Source organism: Macrotis lagotis, chromosome X (assembly GCF_037893015.1).
Source record: "Macrotis lagotis isolate mMagLag1 chromosome X, bilby.v1.9.chrom.fasta, whole genome shotgun sequence".
In the NCBI taxonomy this organism is placed as follows: Eukaryota; Metazoa; Chordata; class Mammalia; order Peramelemorphia; family Peramelidae; genus Macrotis; species Macrotis lagotis.
In genome coordinates, this window is record NC_133666.1 from 699,878,765 (window position 1) to 699,900,251 (window position 21,487).

Sequence of the window (21,487 nt, forward strand, 5' to 3'; positions counted from 1 at the left end):
TTTTGTCATCTGGTATGTGAGGCAGAATCTCAGAATTGCATTAATATGTATTTCTCTAATTAGTGATTTAGAGGATTGTTTTAACTATTAGCTAGCAGGGTGGTGTATCAGAGAGCATGACTTAGAGGTGGGAAAACCTTAGTTCAAATTCTGCCTGAGATATTTCCTACTTGTGTGTCCCTGCTCAAGTCACTTAACATCTGTATCAGCTCCCCAGCTATAAAAGGGGATATTAAATGCATCTTCTGTAACACGTGAAGATCAATAAGGTGCTTTACAAAGCCTAAGTTGCCAAAGAAAAAATAGCTATGAAATTAAATGATGTGGTTATTGGTAGCCTGGATATCTTCTTTTGAGAACTGCCTGCTTGTAACTTCCAATCATATATCAACTGGGAAATGGTTTCAATTCTACTACATTTGAAGTTGTTCCTTATCAATTTTTGGAAATGAGACCTTTATCAGAGAAACTTGCTGTAATGACTTTTCCACCATTGTTTCCTTTTTAAAAAAAAAAATTAACTTTATTAGAATTGTTAGTGCAAAAAACATTTTTAAAAATGTTATATAATCAGAATTATACATTTTATATTCTGTGATTCTCTATCCCTTCTTTAGTCAAGAATTTGTATCACATTTGATAGGTTATTTTCCCCTAGTTTCTTTAATAAAATATTCTATGATTCAATTTTAGAAAAACTATAAAATTATCTCCATTAATAACAAATCAAAAATATATGATTTTATCAACAGATGCAGAAAAAGATTTTAACACAATACAATAATCATTTGATAGAAATAATACAAAACTAAGGAAGTAAATATCTAAATCCAAGAGTTGGTACTATAGGTAAAGGATATAAATTGGAATTCTTTCCAATAAAATCAGGAGTGAAACAAAAATGTCCCTTGTTTCTACTTCTATCTGACATAGTACTTGAAATGCAATGAAAAATATAGACAAAAAGGAAATTATTACTCTCTGTACATAATCTGATGGTATGCTGAAAGAACCCTAAAGAGTCAACTAAAAATTAATTTAAACACTAGCAACAAATTTGCATAATAAAAGACAAATCCACACAACTCATCAGTATTTCTATGTGACACCAGTAAAACCCAGCAGGACAGAAAAATTCCATTTCAATTAACTATAGAATGTATAATACTTGGGAATCTATCTACGAAGATACAGACCACAAATATGGAAACATAGCTATAGATAATTGTTCACAGAAATAAAGATCTAAATAATTAGAAAAATATTCATAGCTCATGGGTATAATGTCAATATAATAAAAATGATAGTACCTAAATCAACTTACTCATTTAATGTCATTACATTCAGAATATCAAAGGAATTTTTTTTTTAATAATAAAATTCTCAAGGAGGCAAAAAAAGTCAAGAATCTCAAGGGAAATAATGAAAAGAAGTAGAAATAAAGAGGATAGAGCAGTACCAGATCTAAAACTATAGAAATTCAAAAAAAAAATTTGCACTGGTCAAAAAAATAAATCAATTAGGGAAACAAATTAGGCAATACACTGAGAAAAATGGATCTAGTAGCCTAGTAGTTGATTGAGACACAAAGATCCCAGCTCCTGTGATAAAAATTCACACCCTGGATGGATTCATACTCTCTGGGAAAAGTAAGATTTAGACCAACAGCTGATATTTTATGCCAAAAATATGGTAGCTGCATAACTGCTTATTGATATTTGACTTTCAGGACTTTGTAAACAAAAGTGGGATTGCAACAGATCAAATATATAAAGAGGTCAGCAACCTTGTTTTGCATAATTTCATGTTATTTTCCCAAAATGCTGTTCCAATTCACAGTTCTTCCAACACTGCCTGAATTCTACAGTTTCTCCAATACCAGGTGTTATTATCCTTGTCATTTTGAAACCAAAGTTTTACCTATTCTTCCCCCATCTCATACTTGGGTATTGCCCTTCATTATCGAAGAATTCCAAAATGATATCACTAGTCAATAGTGATATCTTTTATTTGAGTCTTGACTAGTAGAACCCAGGTATACCAGCATCACTATCATCCTTTCAATTTTATTTTTAATTCAATGCTCTAATCCATCATTATCCATATCTAATGTGAATCATGTATAAAAAAAAATGCTAAAACAGTAGAGGTCCAAGAACTGATCCCTAAGGCACTTATGTAGAGGCCACCTAATAAACTACATTAATACTGAATATTCTTTAGGCATAGCCATTCAACTAGATCTAAACCCAGTTCTACAAGATACTAGTCTACTTCTCTTTATCTTTGCCAGAACATATACATGATATTAAGTATGATTTGGATGAAGGATTTGTTTTCTGCATCATATTGAGGCTTTATAAAATATTGCTATCACTTCCCACTGGTCCACCTCCATTCAACAGAGCTTTCCAATGTAACAAATAAATAGCCAAGCAAAAGAAATACTTTGGTCATAATAGAAAGGGTATGTATCTAAAGCAACACTCTCCTGAGGTACTTCTTTGTGCTTCACCACTAATCATAGATGGGACTCCTAACTGCTATATACATTCATATAGTTTCTCTCTGGCATTAAATACAGTATTTAGAAGGGCTTTTTATTTACGGAGAAAACTTAATCATCATATTCAAATAGGTTCTAATAGGAACTGTCTGATGTTCAGTAATTTTGAGTCTCCTGCTGAAACTTCTCAAATATGCTCATTACTAGAAAATGAATTCATCTACATTCATTAAATTACGCAGTTTTCTCCCCTGCATGAATTTGTCGATGCTGATTAAGGGCTGTTCTCCAGAAGAAAGCCTTCCCACATTCATTGCATTCATAAGGTTTCTGTCCTGTATGAATATTCTGATGTTGAGTAAGGTGAGAGTTATAACGAAAGGTCTTCCCACATTCATTGCATTTATAAGGTTTCTCACCAGTATGAATCCTGTTATGTAAAGTAAGATCTGCTTTCTGACAGAAAGCCTTTCCACATTCTAAACATTTATATGGTTTCTCTCCAGTGTGAAATCGCTGGTGTCTAATAAGTTTTGCCCTCTGACTGAAGGACTTCCCACATTCACTGCATTCAAAAGGTTTCTCTCCAGTATGAGTTCTCCGATGTTGCACAAGCACTGTGCTCCAGTGGAAGGCCTTCCCACAGTCAGTGCATACATAAGGTCTCTCTCCAGTATGAATTCGATTATGTTGAGTAAGAGCTGCTTTCTGACAAAAAGCCTTACCACATTCACTGCATACATAAGGTTTCTCTCCAGTATGCGTTCTATGATGCTGAGTAAGATCTGCCCTTTGACAGAAAGCCTTCCCACATTCATTGCATTGATAAGGTTTTTCTCCAGTATGAATTTTCTGGTGCTGATTAAGATTAGTGCTCCGGATGAAGGCTTTTCCACATTCATTACATACATAAGGTTTCTCTCCTGTATGAATTCTATGATGCTGAATAAGTTTTGCCTTTTGACCAAAAGTTTTCCCACATTCACTGCATTTATAAGGTTTTTCCCCTGTGTGTGTTCTATGATGTTGACTAAGTTCAGTGGCCCGGAGGAAGGCCTTCCCACACTCACTACATACATAAGGCTTGTCTCCAGTGTGAATTCTCAAATGTCTTCTAAGGTAGGAATTCTGGCGGAAGGTCTTCCCACATTTATTGCATTCATAAGGTTTCTCTCCAGTATGAATTCTATGATGATGAGTAAGATGTGCCTTCTGACCAAAAGCCTTTCCACATTCACTACATTCATATGGTTTTTCTCCCGTATGGGTTCTCTGGTGCTGGCTTAGATTAGTACTCCTAAGAAAGGCCTTCCCACATTCATTACATACATAAGGTTTCTCTTTAGTATGGATTCTCTGATGATCAGTAAGGTGTGATTTACAACGGAATGTCTTACCACATTCATTGCACTTAAAAGGTTTTTCTCCTGTATGTGTTCTCCGATGTTGGGTAAGTTCAGGAGACCGGAGGAAGGACTTCCCACATTCATTACATGCATAAGGTTTCTCTCCAGTATGAATTCTCTGATGTCTTCGAAGGTATGAATTCTGATAGAAGGTCTTTCCACATTCATTGCATTCATATGGTTTTTCTCCTGTATGTGTTCTCTGGTGTTGGATAAGTTCAGTGGTTCGTAGGAAGGCCTTCCCACACTCATTACATGTATGTTTTTCTCCATTGTGAATTCTTTGATGTCTTCGAAGATAAGAATTCTGATGGAAGGCCTTCCCACATTCATTACATACATAAGGTCTTTCTTTAGTATGGATTCTCTGATGGTCAGTAAAGTGTGATCTATAGGAAAAAGTCTTCCCACATTCATTGCAGTCATAAGGTTTTTCTCCAGTATGTATTCTCTGGTGTTGAGCAAGTTCAGTGGAGTGGAGGAAGGTTTTTTCACATGTATTACACTCATGTTTCTCTCCTGTATGAATTATCTGATGTTTTTTAAGGAATGAATTCTGGTGGAAGGACTTTATGCATTCAGGGCAATCATAAATCTTTTCTCCTCTATGAATTCTCTGGTTTAGGTTAGGCTCAGTGTTCTGGAGGAAAGACTTCCCACATTTGTCACACTCATGATTATTTCCATTATGAATTCTATGTTTTTCAATATGGTCAATATTATGATTAAAGGATTTCTGATACTTATCATCATTAGAAAGTATCTTCTTTAAACAGAGTCTATTATTTTGTTTCATATCTGAATGCTTTCTGAAGCTCTTCCTCCGTCTGTCATATTTACGAAGAAGACTCTTTCTTACCAATAATTTCTTTTGTGGAAAAAAATGTGACTCTAGATTAGATCTCCTGCCATTTTTATTATATTCAGGGTCACTCACTTCACTGTAGGATTTCTTTTTGGCAATTTTTACTTGTCTAAAATGTTGATTCTCAATGTTCAGATCCTCCTTTAACTTGGTATAAGGGTGCCAGATATCTCCCAATGGCAAGGTCCAAGAAGCATTTCTTGAGAGTCCTTTTTTGGATGATTCTTCCATAGAAATATTCAGCTCTGGAACTGATTCCTTGATCTGAGACATAGTGTCAAAATCTGAAAGAAATGACAGTAGTAAATAACATCCTGTGCTTGGATGAACCTACTCTTTTGTTTTCTGTGCAGTTTCCCTAATTTTATTTATGTTGTTAAAGCTATAGTTAAGTTAAATTTTCAATGTGTTTAATTTTTTCTGTATCAATTTCTTATAAAGGTTTACATATTTCTTTGTATTCTTCATGGTTCTTATATCCTATAACAAGAAAATATTCAGTTACATTCAACTACTGCAAATTGTTCAGAAAATCCTTACTGTTACTTGCCTAGAAGAATAACATAGCCAGGAACAAAGCGAAATCTTGTGAAAATCATATTTAAGGCAAGATTCTGTGTTCATAGGGTCAAAGAAAACAAAGGGTAGTTAAGTTTTTTTTGGCTATTCAAAAACACTAAATCAAGAAATAGTTCTAACAAAGGTATGAAAGTATTCTTGGTTAACATTTAAACTGATCATTTATTACTGTCTATATGTGCCAATTCAATGGAAACAAGGTGGCATATCTTAGAGTTGTTTTAATTTGCATTTCCCTGATTCTATTTTTCCATTTTAGTATTAATGAGTTCTTTCTAACTGACTATACACACCTAAACCACTTACCTATTGGCGAGTGAACTGTAGTCTTTTAACTGTGTGTCCACTTAGAGATTATTAGTCTAGAGTTTTCAAAGTCTATTTGAGTGGACTTTATATTGAAAAGTAATGAGTCACTCACTATACAGCCAGATGTTATAGAGAGAAAGGTCAGCCACTAATTCTTAAAATATTACTTCAAACTTAGACTTGTCTAATTCTCAAATAGAAAAACAAACAAATAGCATAATTCTCAAATAGAACAACAGGTCTGCAGGACTCAGATTTATCTTCTGAACTCTAAAAACAAAATGGGAAATAGAAATTATCTTGAGAGTACTTTTCTCCCTTCTTTTTCTAGGAGAAATAGAGAATTTGGAATACTATTCCAAAAGAAAAAAAAAAGAGATTTACAAGCTGTGGAGTTTGAACAAAGTACAAGGACTATTCCCTTTAATTTGGGGAAAAAAATAGATATCTTATTGTCTGATCTGGTTACCTCTGAGAATTCTGTTCTCTTTAAGGGTATGATTTCTCTCATCACACCCAATTTGGAGCAAGGTACAACATGGAAACAAAGTAAAGACTGACGGAGTGCTATCTGTGGGGTGGGGGGAGGGGGAGGGAAGCAAGATTGGGAGAAAACTGTAAAACTCAAATAATATCTTTAATAAAAAAAAGAATAAATTACCCAGCAAAACTGATGAAAAGAATAGAACCAGATTAAAAAAAACTTCTCAAATATAAAAACAAGAATCAAAAGAAACATAAAAAAGCAAATGAGAGTAATTAATGATAAGGTACCAAACAAGGATAAATGGTTTACAATCTAATATAGTGGGAGGTAATACATATATTCCTTCCTGTACCCTATCAACATCAGGAGTCATTATTTTGTGGTTCTTCATTTATCTCAGTTGTATCTAATTCTTTGTTAGCTCATTTGAGATTTTCTTAACGATGATACTGCAATGCTTTACCATTTCCTTCTCCAGCTCATTTTCTAAATGAAAAACTGAAGCAAACAGGGTTAAATGACTTGCCCAGTATCACACAAGTAGTGCTAAGGCTATATTTGCACTCAGGAAGATGAGTCTTCCTGATTCCAAGTTCAATCAATGCTCTATCAGAGTCATGAAGGGAGCCTAATTAGACAGAGGGCCTTAGATATAATTTAAAAAGAGAGAGAGAGAGAGAGAGAGAAGAGACTAGAAAAAGAAGGAAAGTCAAGTACACCATAGGGCAAAAGGAAGAAGGGAAAATTATGTCACATAATCAGGGAGCAAATGTAGAACACCATATAAGCAAAGAGGAAAGAGTAAAATTAAAGTCTCACTCTTCTCTGAACTGGTTAAAGAAGAGAATAAACATACATATATACACAAACAAGACAATAATACTACCAAGACAAACGACTCCAAAAGACTTAGGAACATTAGTGTAATGACCTACCACAAGAGCAGAAAGTTCATGGAAAACATGCTACTCTGCATGGTGGCATATAGTCAGTAAGAAAACTGATGCTACCTGACAATAACAAGGGTTTCCTTTCTTTTTTTAAATTTTTCAGAATTAGAGGTTGAAGAGAAACAAAAGCAGATTTGTAATGATTAAAAAAATAATTTCAAGGGCATCCAAGGTGGCACAGTGGATAGAGCACTGGCCTTGGAGTCAGGAAGACTGTTGTTCAAATCCAGTCTTAGACCCTTGATACTTAATAGCTGGGTGATCTTGGGCAAGTCACTTAACCCATTGCCTGGCAAAAACAAAAAAAAGTAATTTCAAAAATTAAAGATTCAATCACTTAATAGTGCTTCAAGAGTGTAAAGTATTTTTGTTTTCCACCATTTATATTATTTAACTTTATCTGACTATATCTATAGCTATAGCTATATCTATATATATGTATTTAAGAATTTAATATTCATAAAATGGTATGTTGTTTTAATTTCCCTAAATTTTCCCCTAATTTCCCTAAAAAAATAACTCTTCATCCACTTCCCTGGTGAATGTTTCTTGGAACTACTGATTACAATAACTCAACCAATTAGGTTGTTTTCACTCACCTGAATAGCTGCTTCTTGAAAACTGACTTTCAGGTATCCATGGCATCTCTCTCTGCTCCAAACAAGAGATCACATCTGGTTTGGCAGCCATAAAGCCTGGTCAATGGAAAAAGCAAAGAGGTGGGAACTGAGAGACACTTCAAAATTCAATCCTAGCCCTTCTCTCCTCTAGGAATAGTGGGAATGCTAGGACAGTTCTAGATGGTGTTCCTGGGAAATATGGGAGAATAAGGCACTGTGTCAAATTGAGCTCAAAGAAAATTGGTTTGTCGATCCACTCCTTGCTAAGGTGATTTAGAACTTTCTCTTCTTCAAAGACCCGCATGGGGAATTTAGGGGAGAACCTCTGGCTTGAAGATACAGAAAGAAGACAATTAAATGGACAGTTTCCAGTTTTACCAAGCCAGAGCCATGTTGTGGACAACATATATGTTGAGAATCCTGTTTCTTGACCATAAAGGCATTGTTCAGCCATTTCTGTTTTTAACCTGCCCAAGAATCCGCTAAACAATAATCACATCCCCCAGCATTTGCCTTGGGAGGAAACCATTACCTTTAAATGGGCAGACCCCGAGTCAGGGGAGCCATCCTTACCCAAGCTGACCAGGTTCCTGTAGTTCTCCAGCATCACCTCCCTGTAAAGCTCCTTCTGAGCAGGGCCCAGGTGCCGCCATTCCTCCCACGTGAAGTCCACAGCCACATCCTTGAATGTCACCGATGCCTGAAATATTCATTCATTCGGTAAAAAACATAAAGGCTTCCCCAGGGGCCGTCCATCCGATGAACCAACGTAGGGGGAAGAGATGAAATGTGCAGGCATCATCAAAAATGGTGTCAGCTCTCCCGGCTCAAAGCCAAACATTCATTTCGACCCTCGTGTGATCCAACCCCCTGCCACATCCCATGTGGAAACAGCCTGTCTTGGCGGAATGCTTCCTCACAAGCACTACCTGTGGGGCAGGTGGCTGAGGCATTCCTTAGCCCACTTTGCAGATGACCTGAGTTTAGCAAAGCCTTGAGGCACTCACTCCGGGTCCGGGTCAGGGTCAATGCTGTGATTCCCCCTCGAGCCTCACAGTCTCGCGGCCCTGAAGTCAGAAGGAACCTGGGCAGCCCCCGAGCCCACCCGGGCCTTGGAGGCAATGCCAGGATGCCAAAGCTCCCCACGCGGGGCTCCCCGGCCCCTCCAGCCCTCCCAGAATGCACTTCCCACCAGCCGGCTGGCCAAGGGGGGCTCCGGCGAGCCCTCGGCCTTCTCGCGGGGGTCGCCCCGGCTCCATCGCCGCGCCCCGCCCCGTCCCAGGTTTCCTCTCCTCCCTGACCCTCCCGAACCCTCTGGGCCCAACAGCCTCCCTTGCTCCATCAGCTCTGGTGAAGGTCGGCCGCACCGACGAGGCCCGGCTTGGGGACCCGAGCTCCGCCACGGCCGCGCAGGACCCACGGATGAAGGGGCGGGGGGCCGCGGGGGAGGGGGCGCTGCAGGGCCTGGCTGGCAGGAATGCCATAGGAACAGCTGGGGGCGCGGGGGGCGGGGCCTGCACTCACCTGGGGGGCCGCGGCCCTGGGTGGGGCGGGAGGCATGGCTCTCTCGGCCCGGGGGTCCTCTCCTGGGGGGAGGAGGAGGAGCCATGAGAGGGGCGGGGGGCCGAGGGCGGGGCCCGGGGGCGGGGGGAGGAGGCTCGGGGGGAGGGGCGGGGCCGTCCAAGACCCTCCCCAGGGGCTGCTGAGAGGGGGGCAGAGCGGAGCGGGAAGCTGCGCAGGCGCGAGGCCGCACCGCCCCTCCCCCTCCGAGCCGCGGGCAGCCGGGGGGTCGCGGGCAGCCGGGGGGCCGCGGGCAGCCGGGGGGTCGCGGGCAGCCGGGGGGTCGCGGGCAGCCGGGCCCTTCTTGGCCCCCGAGCCGCCGGCGCCGCCTCACCTCCGGGGCGCAGGCTTCCGGCTCAGAGAGCCCCAAGGGCCGCGGCGCCCGCGAAGCGGGAGGTCACTGAGGGGGGCCGGACGTGACGTCAGGACGAGCCTCCTTGGCTCCTCTCCCCGGGAAACGTAGTTCGGAAGGCGGCGGACGCTGATGCGCATGCGTCCTGAGCCCGGGCCGCCTGGGGGAGCTCCCCCCCTCCCCGAGCAGCAGAGAAAAGGGGGAACCTCAGAGACCGGCCCGTTGGGCGGGTCCTGCCTCCCCGCCTTCTCGGGGCTTCCTCCTAGCAGCTCGGTGGCCCGGAGTTCTGAGTTCCAATCCTGCCCCGGGGCTTCCCTGACCCCCCCCCCCCTGCAGCGCGAGGAGCCGAAGGAGGCGCCGGTTACTAGGCCAGAGCAGGGCCAAGGGGGCCCTCCTGGGCCCCGCGCACACGCCCCGTTCCGGACTCGGGGGCTCCGGAGCCAGGCTCGAGCTTCTGTCCCTGCAAGCGGGGTGGGGACACAGGCCAGAGTAGTCCGAGTTGTGCCAGAAGACCCTGCCCCGAAGGGAGACACGCACCCACGCACACAGAACACACACGGACACACACTCACCCACACAGACACAGACACACCGAGACACACAGATGCGCGCCCTCCCGGTCACGCTCAGGTCCCTCTCTTCTCCAGCCTTGTTGCCCATTGCTACAAAGTTGCTGTCCTGGGCAACAGATTCTCTGTGGCTCATTTGTTACAATGTTGCTATCCTCCTTACAATGTTGTTCTTTGTTACAATGTTGCTGTCCTTGTTACCATGGTCTCCTGGTTCCGCTCCCTTCACTCCGCGTTAGTTCATGCAAGTCTCTCCAGGCTTCTCTCAAGTCCTCCTGCTCATGATTTCTTCTAGAATAAGAGTACTCCATCATCTAGTCCACATTTTTTTCATCCATTCCCGGATGGCTGGGCATCCCCTCCATCTCCAATTCTTTGTCATCTCAAAAAGACCTGCTATAAATATGGGAAAAAATAATACTCTTGTTAAGGAAAATGTTTATCTCTAGCTAAAGAGGAAGGCTGAGGATGCTGGCTGGCTATCAGAGCTGTGTAAAGACTATAATGAACCAATTAGAGGGAGGGGAAGAAGATCCTTTAGATCAGCTGCTGCGGGGGGGGGGGTTGGTTTTCATTTTTTTATTTTACTTTTTTAAAATTTATTTTCATCCGTTTACAGTTTCCCTCCACCCTCCCTTCCCACCCCACTCCCCTCAGTTGGAAACAGTCATGTTAGCATTTTACATACACATTTTGTAAAATATAGTTTCAAATTAGTAGTTTTGGGCATGAGGAATTAGGATTAAGGGAAAGAGATACATAGGTAATTTTTATAAAATGTTCATCGGATTCGGTAGGGGCATTTTTTTTTTGGTGTATTTTGTTTTGTTTTTCTTCCTCTGGCTGGGGATAATCTGGCAAATACGGTTGTCCTAGCTCTCTGGACTGTTGAGAGAGGCTGCTTCCCTCAAGATTGCTCCTCTCACATTCTTCTTGTTGATGTGTACATTGTTCCCTTGGTTCTCCTCCCTTCACTCAGCATCAGATCCTCTAAGTCATTCCATGCTTCTCTAGAGTCTGACCATTTATGGTTTCTTATAGAACAATAATATTCCATAGTATTCATGTACCATAACTTGTTTAGCCATTCCCCAATTGATGGGCATCCCCTCAATTTCCAATTCAAAAAAGGCTGCTGTGAATATTTTGGAACATGTAGGACTTTTCCCATTTTTTAGTTTCTTCTGGATATAGTCCTAGAATTGGAATTGCTGGGACAAAGGGCATAAACAGTTTTATTGCTCTTTGGGCATAGTTCTGTATTGCTCTCCAGAAAGATTAAATCTGTTCACAACTCCACCAGCAATGCATCAATGTCTCAATCCTCCCACAACCTCTCCAACATTGATCATCTGCCCTTTTTCTCATCTGGGCTAATCTAATAGGTGTGAGATGGCACCTCATTATTGTTTTAATTTGCATTTCCCTAATCAACAGTAATGGAGCATTTTCTCATATGCTTATATAGCTTTAATTTCATTTGAAGACTGTTCATATCCTTTGACCATTTATCAGTTGGGGAATGACTTGTGACCTTATAAATTTGATGCAATTCTCTATATATTTTAGAAATGAGACCTTTATCAGACCTCCTGGTTGTGAAGACTGTTTCCCAGCTTTCTGCTTTTCTTCTAATTTTGGCAGCATTTTATTAGTGCAAAACCTTTTAAATTTAATATAGTCAAAATCATTCATTTTGCAGTTTGTAATGTGCTCTAATTCTTGTTTGGTCATAAATTTATCCCCTTTCCAGAGATCAGATAGAATATTTTTTGGGCTATTAATTTACCTATGGTATTGCACCTTACGTCTAAATCCTGTACCCATTTTGACCTTATTTTGGTATAGGGTGTGAAATGTGGATCTAGGCCTAGTTTTTGCCATACTAGTTTCCAGTTTTCCCAACAACTTTTGTCAAACAGTGAGTTCTTATCTCAGAGGCTGATGTCTTTGGGTTTGTCAAATAGGAGATTGTGGTCATCATTTCCTTGTGTTTCTTTTGAACCTGTCCTAATCCATTGATCCACGACTCTATTTCTTAACCAGCACCAGGCAGTGTTGATGACTGCTGCTCTGTAGTATAGTTTTAGATCTGGTAGAGCTAGGCTACCCTCCTTTACATTTTTTTTTCATTAGTTCCCTTGCTATTCTTGTCCTTTTCTTGCTCCAGATGAATTCTATTACTATTTTTCCTAGCTCGGTCAAGTATTTCTTTGGTAGTTTCATTGGTATGGCACTGGATAAGTAATTTAATTTGGGTAGAATTGTCATTTTTATTATATTAGCTCGACCTAACCATGAGCATTTGAGATTTTTCCAGTTATTTAGATCTGACTTTACTTAGGTGAAGAGAGATTTATAATTGTGTTCATACAATTTCTGTGTTTGTCTTGGGAGGTAGATTCCCAAGTTTTTAATGTTACTTACAGTTGTTTTAAATGGAATTTCACTTTCTATCTCTTGTTCTTGGGCTTTGTTGTTCATACAAATTCTGATGATTTATATGTGTTTATTTTATATCCTGCTGCTTTGCTGGAGTTTTTTAGATGATTTTCTTGGGTTTTCTAGGTATAGTATTATATCATCTGCAAAGAGTGAAAGTTTTGCTTCCTCACTGCCTATTCTGATTCCTTCCATTTCTTTTTCTTCTCTTATTGCTACTGCTAGCATTTCTAATACTATATTGAATAGTAATGGTGATAGTGGGCATCCTTGTTTTACCCCTAAATTTATTGGAAGTGCTTCTAGTTTATTCCCATTAAATATAATATTTGTGGATGGTTTTTAGATAGATACTATTTATTATTTTAAGGAAAAGTCCATTTACTCCTAAACTTTCTTGTGTTTTAATAGGAATGAATGTTGTATTTTATCAAAGGCTTTTTCAGCATCTATTGAGATAATCATGTGGTTTCTGTTGATTTTACTGCTACATCTAATCTTGCAGCTAAGGCATGAGTCCTATATCACAAAATGACCCACACAGAAAAACAGAGTCAGTTATTTTCTCTGTTTCCTCACATGTCATCTATGCCTCTGGCCTATTATGAAGAATCAGTGAAAACAATATTGGTAAAACACTAAGAAGTGCTGCCTCTTCCCAGTGTGAGCCTCTCTTTCCTCTCTGGGACCTACTCCACTTGAATGGGGTGTATTGGGGCAGATAATTTAACTTCCTAAAGGCCCAAAGAGCAACTGTTCTGTTAGTGCTATTGGTCAAATCCCCATTACATCCTACCTACCTCCCCATGTCCAAGCAAATGAAAGATCTGTCTCAGACAAGCCTTTAGAGACACACCCTCTCTCCAAGTGATCCTCTTGTCAGAGAACTTCCATCCATCCTGGATAGCCTGATTCAAATCCAGATACTTTCAGCCACGCATCATATAACATCCTACTCTCTAGGGAAACACTGTGGGGTGATTTGAAACTGTCATTAATAGTATGATTTCCTTCCCATCTGCTCCCCCACCCCAAAAGTAAAAAGTAACAGATGCTCAAGTCCAAGACAGTCAGACTTCTTATATTTTGACATGTGATCTCCTAAGGCCTGCTCAATTCTATATCATAGAATCCTTTCCTTTTTTCAACTCACAACTCAAATATTACCTCCTTTACAGGGAATTTCCTGAGCTTCTCAGATTTCAGCATTTTTTCTCCTTTGTAATTAATTTTTTATTTTGTATTTACTTACCTGTATACATATTGTAGCCCCCCTTTTAAAATATTTTGCCAGAGCTAAGGCCCAGAGAGCAGAATGAATGTCCCTGGGCCTGGCCTAACAATAATCCTTTGCTTTCTGGGTGACTTCACCCTCTGGCAATGTATTACTCCAGCCAGCACCAGGTATTCATGGAGGGATCTCACTCCCCTGTTTCCCAGGGCCCTCCATCCTTGTGACTTCTAGGTACTGCATCCCTGTTCTTGTCACAAAACACTGGTTTTGTATTCCACAGAGTAATCATGACTTCCAAGACTTGAGATAACAACAGTTCCCACAGGACCCAAGAATTGTCCCAAGAAATGCCAACCACGAGAACTGTCTTAGGAATGAGAATGACTGGGGCAGCTAGGTGGCTCAGTGGATAGAACACCAACCCTGGAGTCAGGAGTACCTGAGTTCAAATCTGGCTTCAGACACTTAATAATGACCTAGTTGTGTGGCCTTAGTCACAGCAGTATTAAGTCCTCCTTCTTGTGATATGAGGGGACTTCTACCTGCAAATATCATTTTTCTAACTCTGAAATTAAACTTCTATTTGTGTCCTGATTTTCCCATCTCTGGCCTGTTCTAGTCATCCACATATTACAGGCTGGTCTGGATCCTGTTGACAATAACAGGAGAACAGAAGCTTCTTTTTTATTTTAATTTTTTTAGGTTTTTGCAAGGCAAATGGGGTTAAGTGGCTTGCCCAAGGCCACACAGCTAGGTCATTATTAAGTGTCTGAGACTGGATTTGAACTCAGGTACTCCTGACTCCAGCACCAGTGCTCTATCTACTGCACCACTTAGCTGCCCCTCTTAGAAGCTTCTTGAGGGTAGGAACAGATCAATTTAATTACCTAACAGTTCTGGGCCTGGAGAAGACCTTAAGAAACATTTGTTGCATTGAATTGAAATGACATAGTCATCCATATTGTTGTTCGTATATTAATGAACCCACTACTTGGAATAACTATGACTTTCATTGTGTTCTAAAACCCTACACAATTAGCACAGCAGATTGGAGCAGTGGAAGAATATCTCCAGAAGCAAATTCACCAACAAGCATTTATTAAATGCCTACTATACCCCAGGTGTTATTCCAGAGACCCATATACAAAGAAAAAAACTCATCTTCACTGATGGAAAGGAACTTCAATCCCAAACAGGTGATTTTATCTAATACTAGAAGTCACTGGGAATCACTGGGGGGGGGGGGGTCACAAAGTAGGGGAGTGACATGTTCAGGTCACATAGTATCAAGTGTCTGAGGCCAAATTTGAGTCAGGTCCCCCTGACTCTAGGGCTGGTACTCTACCCACTGCCCCACCTAGCTACACTATACAGATACAACCAGGTAGGCCACTGGAGTCAGAAAGACCCAAGTTCAAATTTGACATCAAATGCTTCCCAGATGTGTGACTTTGGATAGGACTCCTTTTGTTTCCAAAACTGCAAAATGGGAAAATAACACTTCCTTCTCAGGGTTCTCCTGAGGTTGTTGAGACCTCCCTCCTAGGTACCCAGCCCTGTGCCACTTGCAATGGTAAGCTGTATACACTTTTTCAAAAACAGACCAATAGCAGAGGCTTGAGAACAGATCCCTGGCAGTCATGTGTAGGTCACAGAGCAATGGCCTTGGAAGGGTTGAGCTAGAGGGATTGCCTAGGTTGGAGTGGAGATATAGACTTGGGAATCAACACAGGAGACAGCCTCGTACCCAGTGGAGTTGACTCCACACCAGGAACATAGTAATACAGGGAGAAGTTTTTAGTGCTCTATCCACAATTTTGGAATAGACCCTAGTTACTAGGCAGGAACTAGTGACAAAGGTAATTAAAAAGGAATAGGTAAAATTCAAAAAGCAATTAAATGCTAAGAAAATGCTTAGAACATCCTATACTTTTTTCCATTAGAGATCCCACAACTAGGAGATTGTTCCAAGAAGGCTAAAGACTAAAAGAAAACCCACCAAAAAACAAAACAAAGACAAGAGTGCCACTCACTGGGGGGGGGGGCTGGCTGAGAGAAACACAAGTTATTTTCTCCTCTTCAAAGTCCCTTTCTGTGGAAGTGAAGAATTTTTAAAGGAGAGTTAAATGAATCCTAAAAAAGGCAGCTACTAGACCTATGATGAGAAATGCCAAGTTCCTCTGCCAGCTGGGTTATGGCAAAGGAACATTTGAAGCACCTCCAGTACCCCGCCCAATTCAACCAGTATGTATACTCCTGGCTTCTTCGAGAATAAAGGACTAAACATCAAAATCCAATGCCTGTAATATCCTCTGGCAATACAAAAGATATTCCTTCCTGACCCTCCCAGAGAGTTAGTAGTTATTACAAAAATGGAAAAGGGGGGAAATCAGTTCAGCAAGAATAACCAACACACTAGAGACAACTATAGGGGACCTGGAGTCACAAAGACCCAAGTTCAAATTTGGCTTCAAATACTTATTAGCTGTGTGGTCTTGGACAACTAACTTTGGCTCTGTCTCATTTTCTTTATCTTCAAACTCCATCCAGGATTGTTGTGAGTATAAACTGAGATATTTATATTTTGCAAATCTCAGAGTGCTATATGTCTTCTTTATTAATCAGAAAGCCCAAAATATTGCAGCATCTCATTATTCCATCCAAGCAAAGCAATGGAAAAGTATTTCCTTATAATTCTGTTGAGACCACATTTGGCTGCTGTTCAGTCATGATTCTTTGAGACCTTTGGACTTCCCATGGGGTTCTCTTGACAAAAGAGGCTACATGGCCCAATGAATAGAGCACTGGGCCTGGAGTTAGAAAGACCAGAGTTCAAATTTGACCTCAGACATGTACTAGCTGTGCGATCCTGGGCAAATCACTTAACCCCTGCCTGCAACTGGAGAAGGAAATGGCAAATTACTTCAGTATCTTTGCCAAGAAAACCCCAAATGGGGTCATGAAGTCAGACATGACTAATGGATCTGGCGTATAAGTGATTAATAAAAGCTCATTCATTGATAGATTGTAATCAATTAGAATTTGGTTGCATTTTAATGTTATTTTCATTTATATGTCCATTGTTTCTTGTAGTATATCACTTCATTACATTTCTTTTTTTAAATTTTTTTTATTTTCCATTTCATTGCATTTCTATGCCAATATCTATTTGGTCATCCCAATTGGTCACCTACTTTGCCAATAACACTACCACATTTTTGAAAAGTACTGCTGTGAATATTTTGGTGCACTTGGAACTTTTACGCGATCTCTAGACTTGAGGTAGAAACAGTTTAGTGACTTTTGGGTCCAAAACAGCTGGACCAGGGCCACCAATAATGCATTTGTATATGTCTTCCTACAGCCCTTCCAACACTTAATATTGTTAAAAAAAATCATCTTTGGCATTTGAATTCCCAAAACTTTTGCAGTCAATTGGTTAGATGGAAGATTAGTACTTGTGAAACTGAGTCATAGATTTCAACTATTAAGTCAATCCAATTAAATTTAATCTCATACATAGCCAGTGATCTAACTTGTTGAGGCCTTTTTAGATACTGTACATCAGCCACTGAGGCAATTAAGGGGATTATTGTAGCAAGCAATAGTGGGAATTGAGTGAACCACATTGATTCCATCTAGTAACTCAATTCTATATCTAGCTCAGTTCCGTGTGTGTGTGTGTGTGTGTGTGTGTGTGTGTGTGTGTAGACAATTGGAGGTAAGTGATTTGCCCAGGGTCACATAACTAGTAGAGTGTCTCAAGGCTACATTTGAACTTGGGTCCTCCTGACTCCAAGGCCAGTGCTTTATCTACTGTGTCAACAGGCTGCCCCATCCCTTCCTATTCAATTATGGGATGAGTCCAAATTTCCATTTTGTGAGAAAACGTTATTCAATTATGGGAAATAGGAGGGAAAGCTTTATTGCACTGTTTGAACCTAACCCTGCATGACTGAGAAGCTAGACTACCTCTAACTACTTCTTATAGGCTCTTACTAAAGACTATAAAAACAGATCCTAAGACTGATGCAAGGAGTTTTCTCATAACTATGTCTTATCTGAAAACTGATCCCAATGCTAATCAGTTATTGTTCTATGTTCCTTTGATTTTTTTTTACATATAACTTAGGGGGACTAGGACACCTTTTTCTTTCTGGTTTCAGGGAATTGTAACCATTTACTCTCCATCTCCCAACCTGGAAAGTCCCTAATCTTTCCTCCAATTAAAAAATCAGATTACCTAATGTTATATCCTGGTTAGTTGCTTTTTAATTCATTGGTCTGATTGGTCTGAAGAGTTTAAATGCATAAATATTTGTCTCCTCGTATAGTGACAGTCCAGGACCAAAACTGAGGAAGGCTGCTGGTCCCAATTTGTTGGACAACTGGCATATATTGCTTAATAAGCTTGAACTTTGTTTCCTCAGTGATTTCGTCTTCCATCCATTTCACCTAGCTTTGTAGATGACTAGTGGATCTGGCATATAAGTGATTAATAAAAGCTCATTCATTGAATGATTGTAATTGATTAGAATTTGCCACTTTGCCATCTAAAAATCATGGTTACATGACATTAACAACACTTTTACCTTGAGTAGATAACACTTTCCAAGCTGCTAATGAACCAAAAATGACTAGTCTTTGGGTGCAGTCATTCAAACAGTTCTAATCTCTAATTTTTACAGCTAAACTGTAGTCTAGCTTTCATATTTTTATCTTTTCCATGAAAATGTGACAGCCAGTTATATGCTGTGGTCACGGGGTTTTCTTTCTATTATTGACATTCTTTTCTTCTCTTTGATATCACTGTCATTTTCTACTGACTCCCCTTCCCCCTTATAACAAACAAATAAACTTGAACACATACACACACACACACACACACACACACACCATGTCTGAAATTCTGCACCTCTTTCTGCACCTCCAGTGCACCATGTTTTCATTGAAGGGGCAAGTGGCATACTTCAGTATCATTCACTGAAGAGTGAGCTATATTTATATGATTTTCTTCCAGTATTTAATATATTTAATTATATATTTTTCTTGGAGAAAAGTCTGACTTTTGTTTTCTGATGTTCAGGATGTTGTCCTCTCTGCCAGAGGGCTTTCCACATTCATAATATTCATGCTCTGTGATCCAGGAGTTCCTATATTCATTATACTATTAAAGTTTCTCTCCAGTATGAATGCTATAATGTCACATTCATTACATTTATAGGGTTTCTCTCTACTATGAACTCTATAATGTTGATTAAGTTCTGCCCTTACATAAAAAGGCTTCCTGCATTCTTTGCATTTATAAGGTTTCTCTCCAGTATGAAGTTTTCAGTGTTTAGTCAATGCTGTGTTCCAGGCAAAGGCTTTCCCACATTCATTACATTCTCTCCAGTATGAATTTTAAGATGTTGAATAAGGTGTGAGTTATGATGAAAGGCTTTCCCATATTCATTGCATTTATAAGGTCTCTCTCCAGTGTGAATTTTATGATGTTGGGTAAGAGCTGCTCTCTGATAGAAGGTCTTTCCACATTCATTACATTGATAAGGTTTCTCTCCAGTATGAATTTGCTGATGTTGAATAAGTGTTGTGCTCTGGAGGAAAACTCTCCCACAGTCATTATATCTATAAGGTTTTTCTCCAACATGAATTCTGTGATGCTGAATAAGACCTGTCTCATCACAAAAGGCTTTTCCACATTCATTGCATTCAAAAGATTTCTCACCAGTATGAGTTCTCTGGTGCCTAATAAGGTCAGTGCTCCAGAGGAAAGCTTTCCCACATTCGATGCACACATAAGGTTTCTTCTCTCCAGTGTGAATTCTCTGATGCTTAGCAAGTCGTGTTCTGCATTGGAAGGTTTTCCCACATTCGTTACATTCATAAGGTTTCTCTCCAGTGTGAATTTTCTGGTGTTTCCTAAGATATGAGTTCTGGCTAAAGGCCTTCCCACATTCACTGCATTTATAAGGTTTTACTCCGGCATGAGTTCTCTGGTGCCTTGTAAAGTTACTGCTCCATAGAAAGGCCTTTCCACATTCATTACATACATAAGGTTTCTCTCCAGTATGAACTCTCTTATGTTCAGTAAGTTGTGTTCTCCAATGGAAGGCTTTTCCACATTCATTGCATTCATAAGGTTTATTCCCAGTATGTATTTTCTGATGTTTCCTAAGATAAGAATTTTGTTGGAAAGTCTTTCCACATTCAGGGCATTCATAAAGTTGTTCTCTGTGAATTCTCTGATGGAGAGTAAAATCAGTATTCTGGAGAAAAGACTTCCCACACTCATTACAATGGTAAAGTTTCTTTCCAGTATGTAGTCTATGTTTTCTATATGATCAAATTTATAGCTAAAGGATTTCTGACATTTATCATCATTAGAAAATCTCTTCTTTAAACAGATTCTATTATATTGTTTTATGTTTGAAAACATTTTGAAACTCTTTTTTTCTGTTTATCACATTTATGAAGAAAAATCTTTTTTGTAGAAAAATAACAGGATCTAGATTAGATCTTCTGTTATATTTATTATATTGATGGCCCTCCTGCTTCACTAGAGGGTTTCCCTTGGGTGATTTTTACTTGTCTAAAATATTGTTCCTCATTACTCTGTTCCTCCTTTGACCTGCTATAACATTCAGAGGCTTTTCCCATCTTTGAGATCCAAGGAGCACCCCCTGAAAGTCTTTTCTGGGATGATTCCTCCAAAGAAACACTGGCTGTGGAGCTGATTCTTTAGATTTAATCCCAGTGTCCCAATCTGAAAGAAACAAAAGATGTCAATTATCCTGTAGCCCTGAACAACCTACACTCTGATGGGGCATTGTTTCTTAGCATTCTTGCTGCTATTAACCCACTTGCAGCTATACATGCACACTGTTTTCATTCTAATCCACTCTGCATCAGTTCTTATTTACATTTTCACATTTTTCTTGTATTTTTCATATTTATCATCTCATATGGTAAAATGCCATATTCCATTTATCTATCATACTTGGCTCCAAGAATGCTCACTTGATGGGCACATGGATGCTCAGTTTTCCCTCATATGAATACTTTTCATATAGGATCACAGATTTAGATGCAAGAGACTTTAGAGACCATGAAGTCCAACACTGATTTTGAAGGGGAGGAAACTAAAGAATAAAGACAGTAAAAGACTTACCTAGATTAGTCAGTTAACATCTGATGTGAGATTTGAAGCCAAGATTGTATGACTCAAAGTTCAGCACCATTCACTATGTCATGTTTCCCCCTTCCAGTAGGAATATTTTTGTGTGTAATATTCCAGGGAATATCATATTGGAGAACATTACTACAGTGTGAGCCATCAAATGGAATAATATGAGAGCCATAAAGCTCCTTTACTGCATAATTGCACGCTGCTTTCCCAAAAGATTAAGTCAATTATTAACTCTTATCAAGAGTGCAATGGCATTCCTGCAACAGCATTGAATTATGACTACTTTAAGGATCTACACCAATTTAATGAGAGCAAATAATACCTCTGTGGTGTTTTAATTTGCATTTCTGCAATTATCAAAGAATTTGGACAGTTATCATGGTTGTTTATAACCTTTATTTTTCTATTTCTTTGCAGAA

General features: G+C 39.8%; 2 protein-coding genes and 1 pseudogene across 2 annotated transcripts in view; all 3 read right to left on the reverse strand.

Moving 5' to 3' along the window:
* Positions 1–9,679, reverse strand: part of LOC141497090 (uncharacterized) — a 10,501-nt gene extending 822 nt beyond the window's left edge. Inside the window, exons 1-5 of the mRNA XM_074199683.1 lie at positions 9,617–9,679; positions 9,247–9,308; positions 8,296–8,422; positions 7,702–7,797; positions 1–5,061 (exon numbers count right to left, since the gene is read on the reverse strand). The exon at positions 1–5,061 is cut by the window's left edge and continues 822 nt beyond it. Coding sequence (XP_074055784.1) covers positions 2,741–5,061; positions 7,702–7,797; positions 8,296–8,422; positions 9,247–9,282 — 2,580 coding nt within the window. The 5' untranslated portion in view covers positions 9,283–9,308; positions 9,617–9,679 and the 3' untranslated portion in view covers positions 1–2,740. The remainder of the gene's footprint in view (positions 5,062–7,701; positions 7,798–8,295; positions 8,423–9,246; positions 9,309–9,616) is intronic.
* LOC141499640 (vomeronasal type-2 receptor 26-like) overlaps positions 1–21,487 on the reverse strand; it is an 841,716-nt pseudogene that overhangs the window by 672,822 nt on the left and 147,407 nt on the right.
* On the reverse strand, positions 9,613–20,756 carry LOC141497039 (uncharacterized). The gene is given in 5 exon segments (XM_074199625.1): positions 9,613–10,094; positions 10,207–10,312; positions 19,154–19,266; positions 19,269–20,215; positions 20,695–20,756. Coding segments are annotated over 5 exon segments (1,710 nt in total).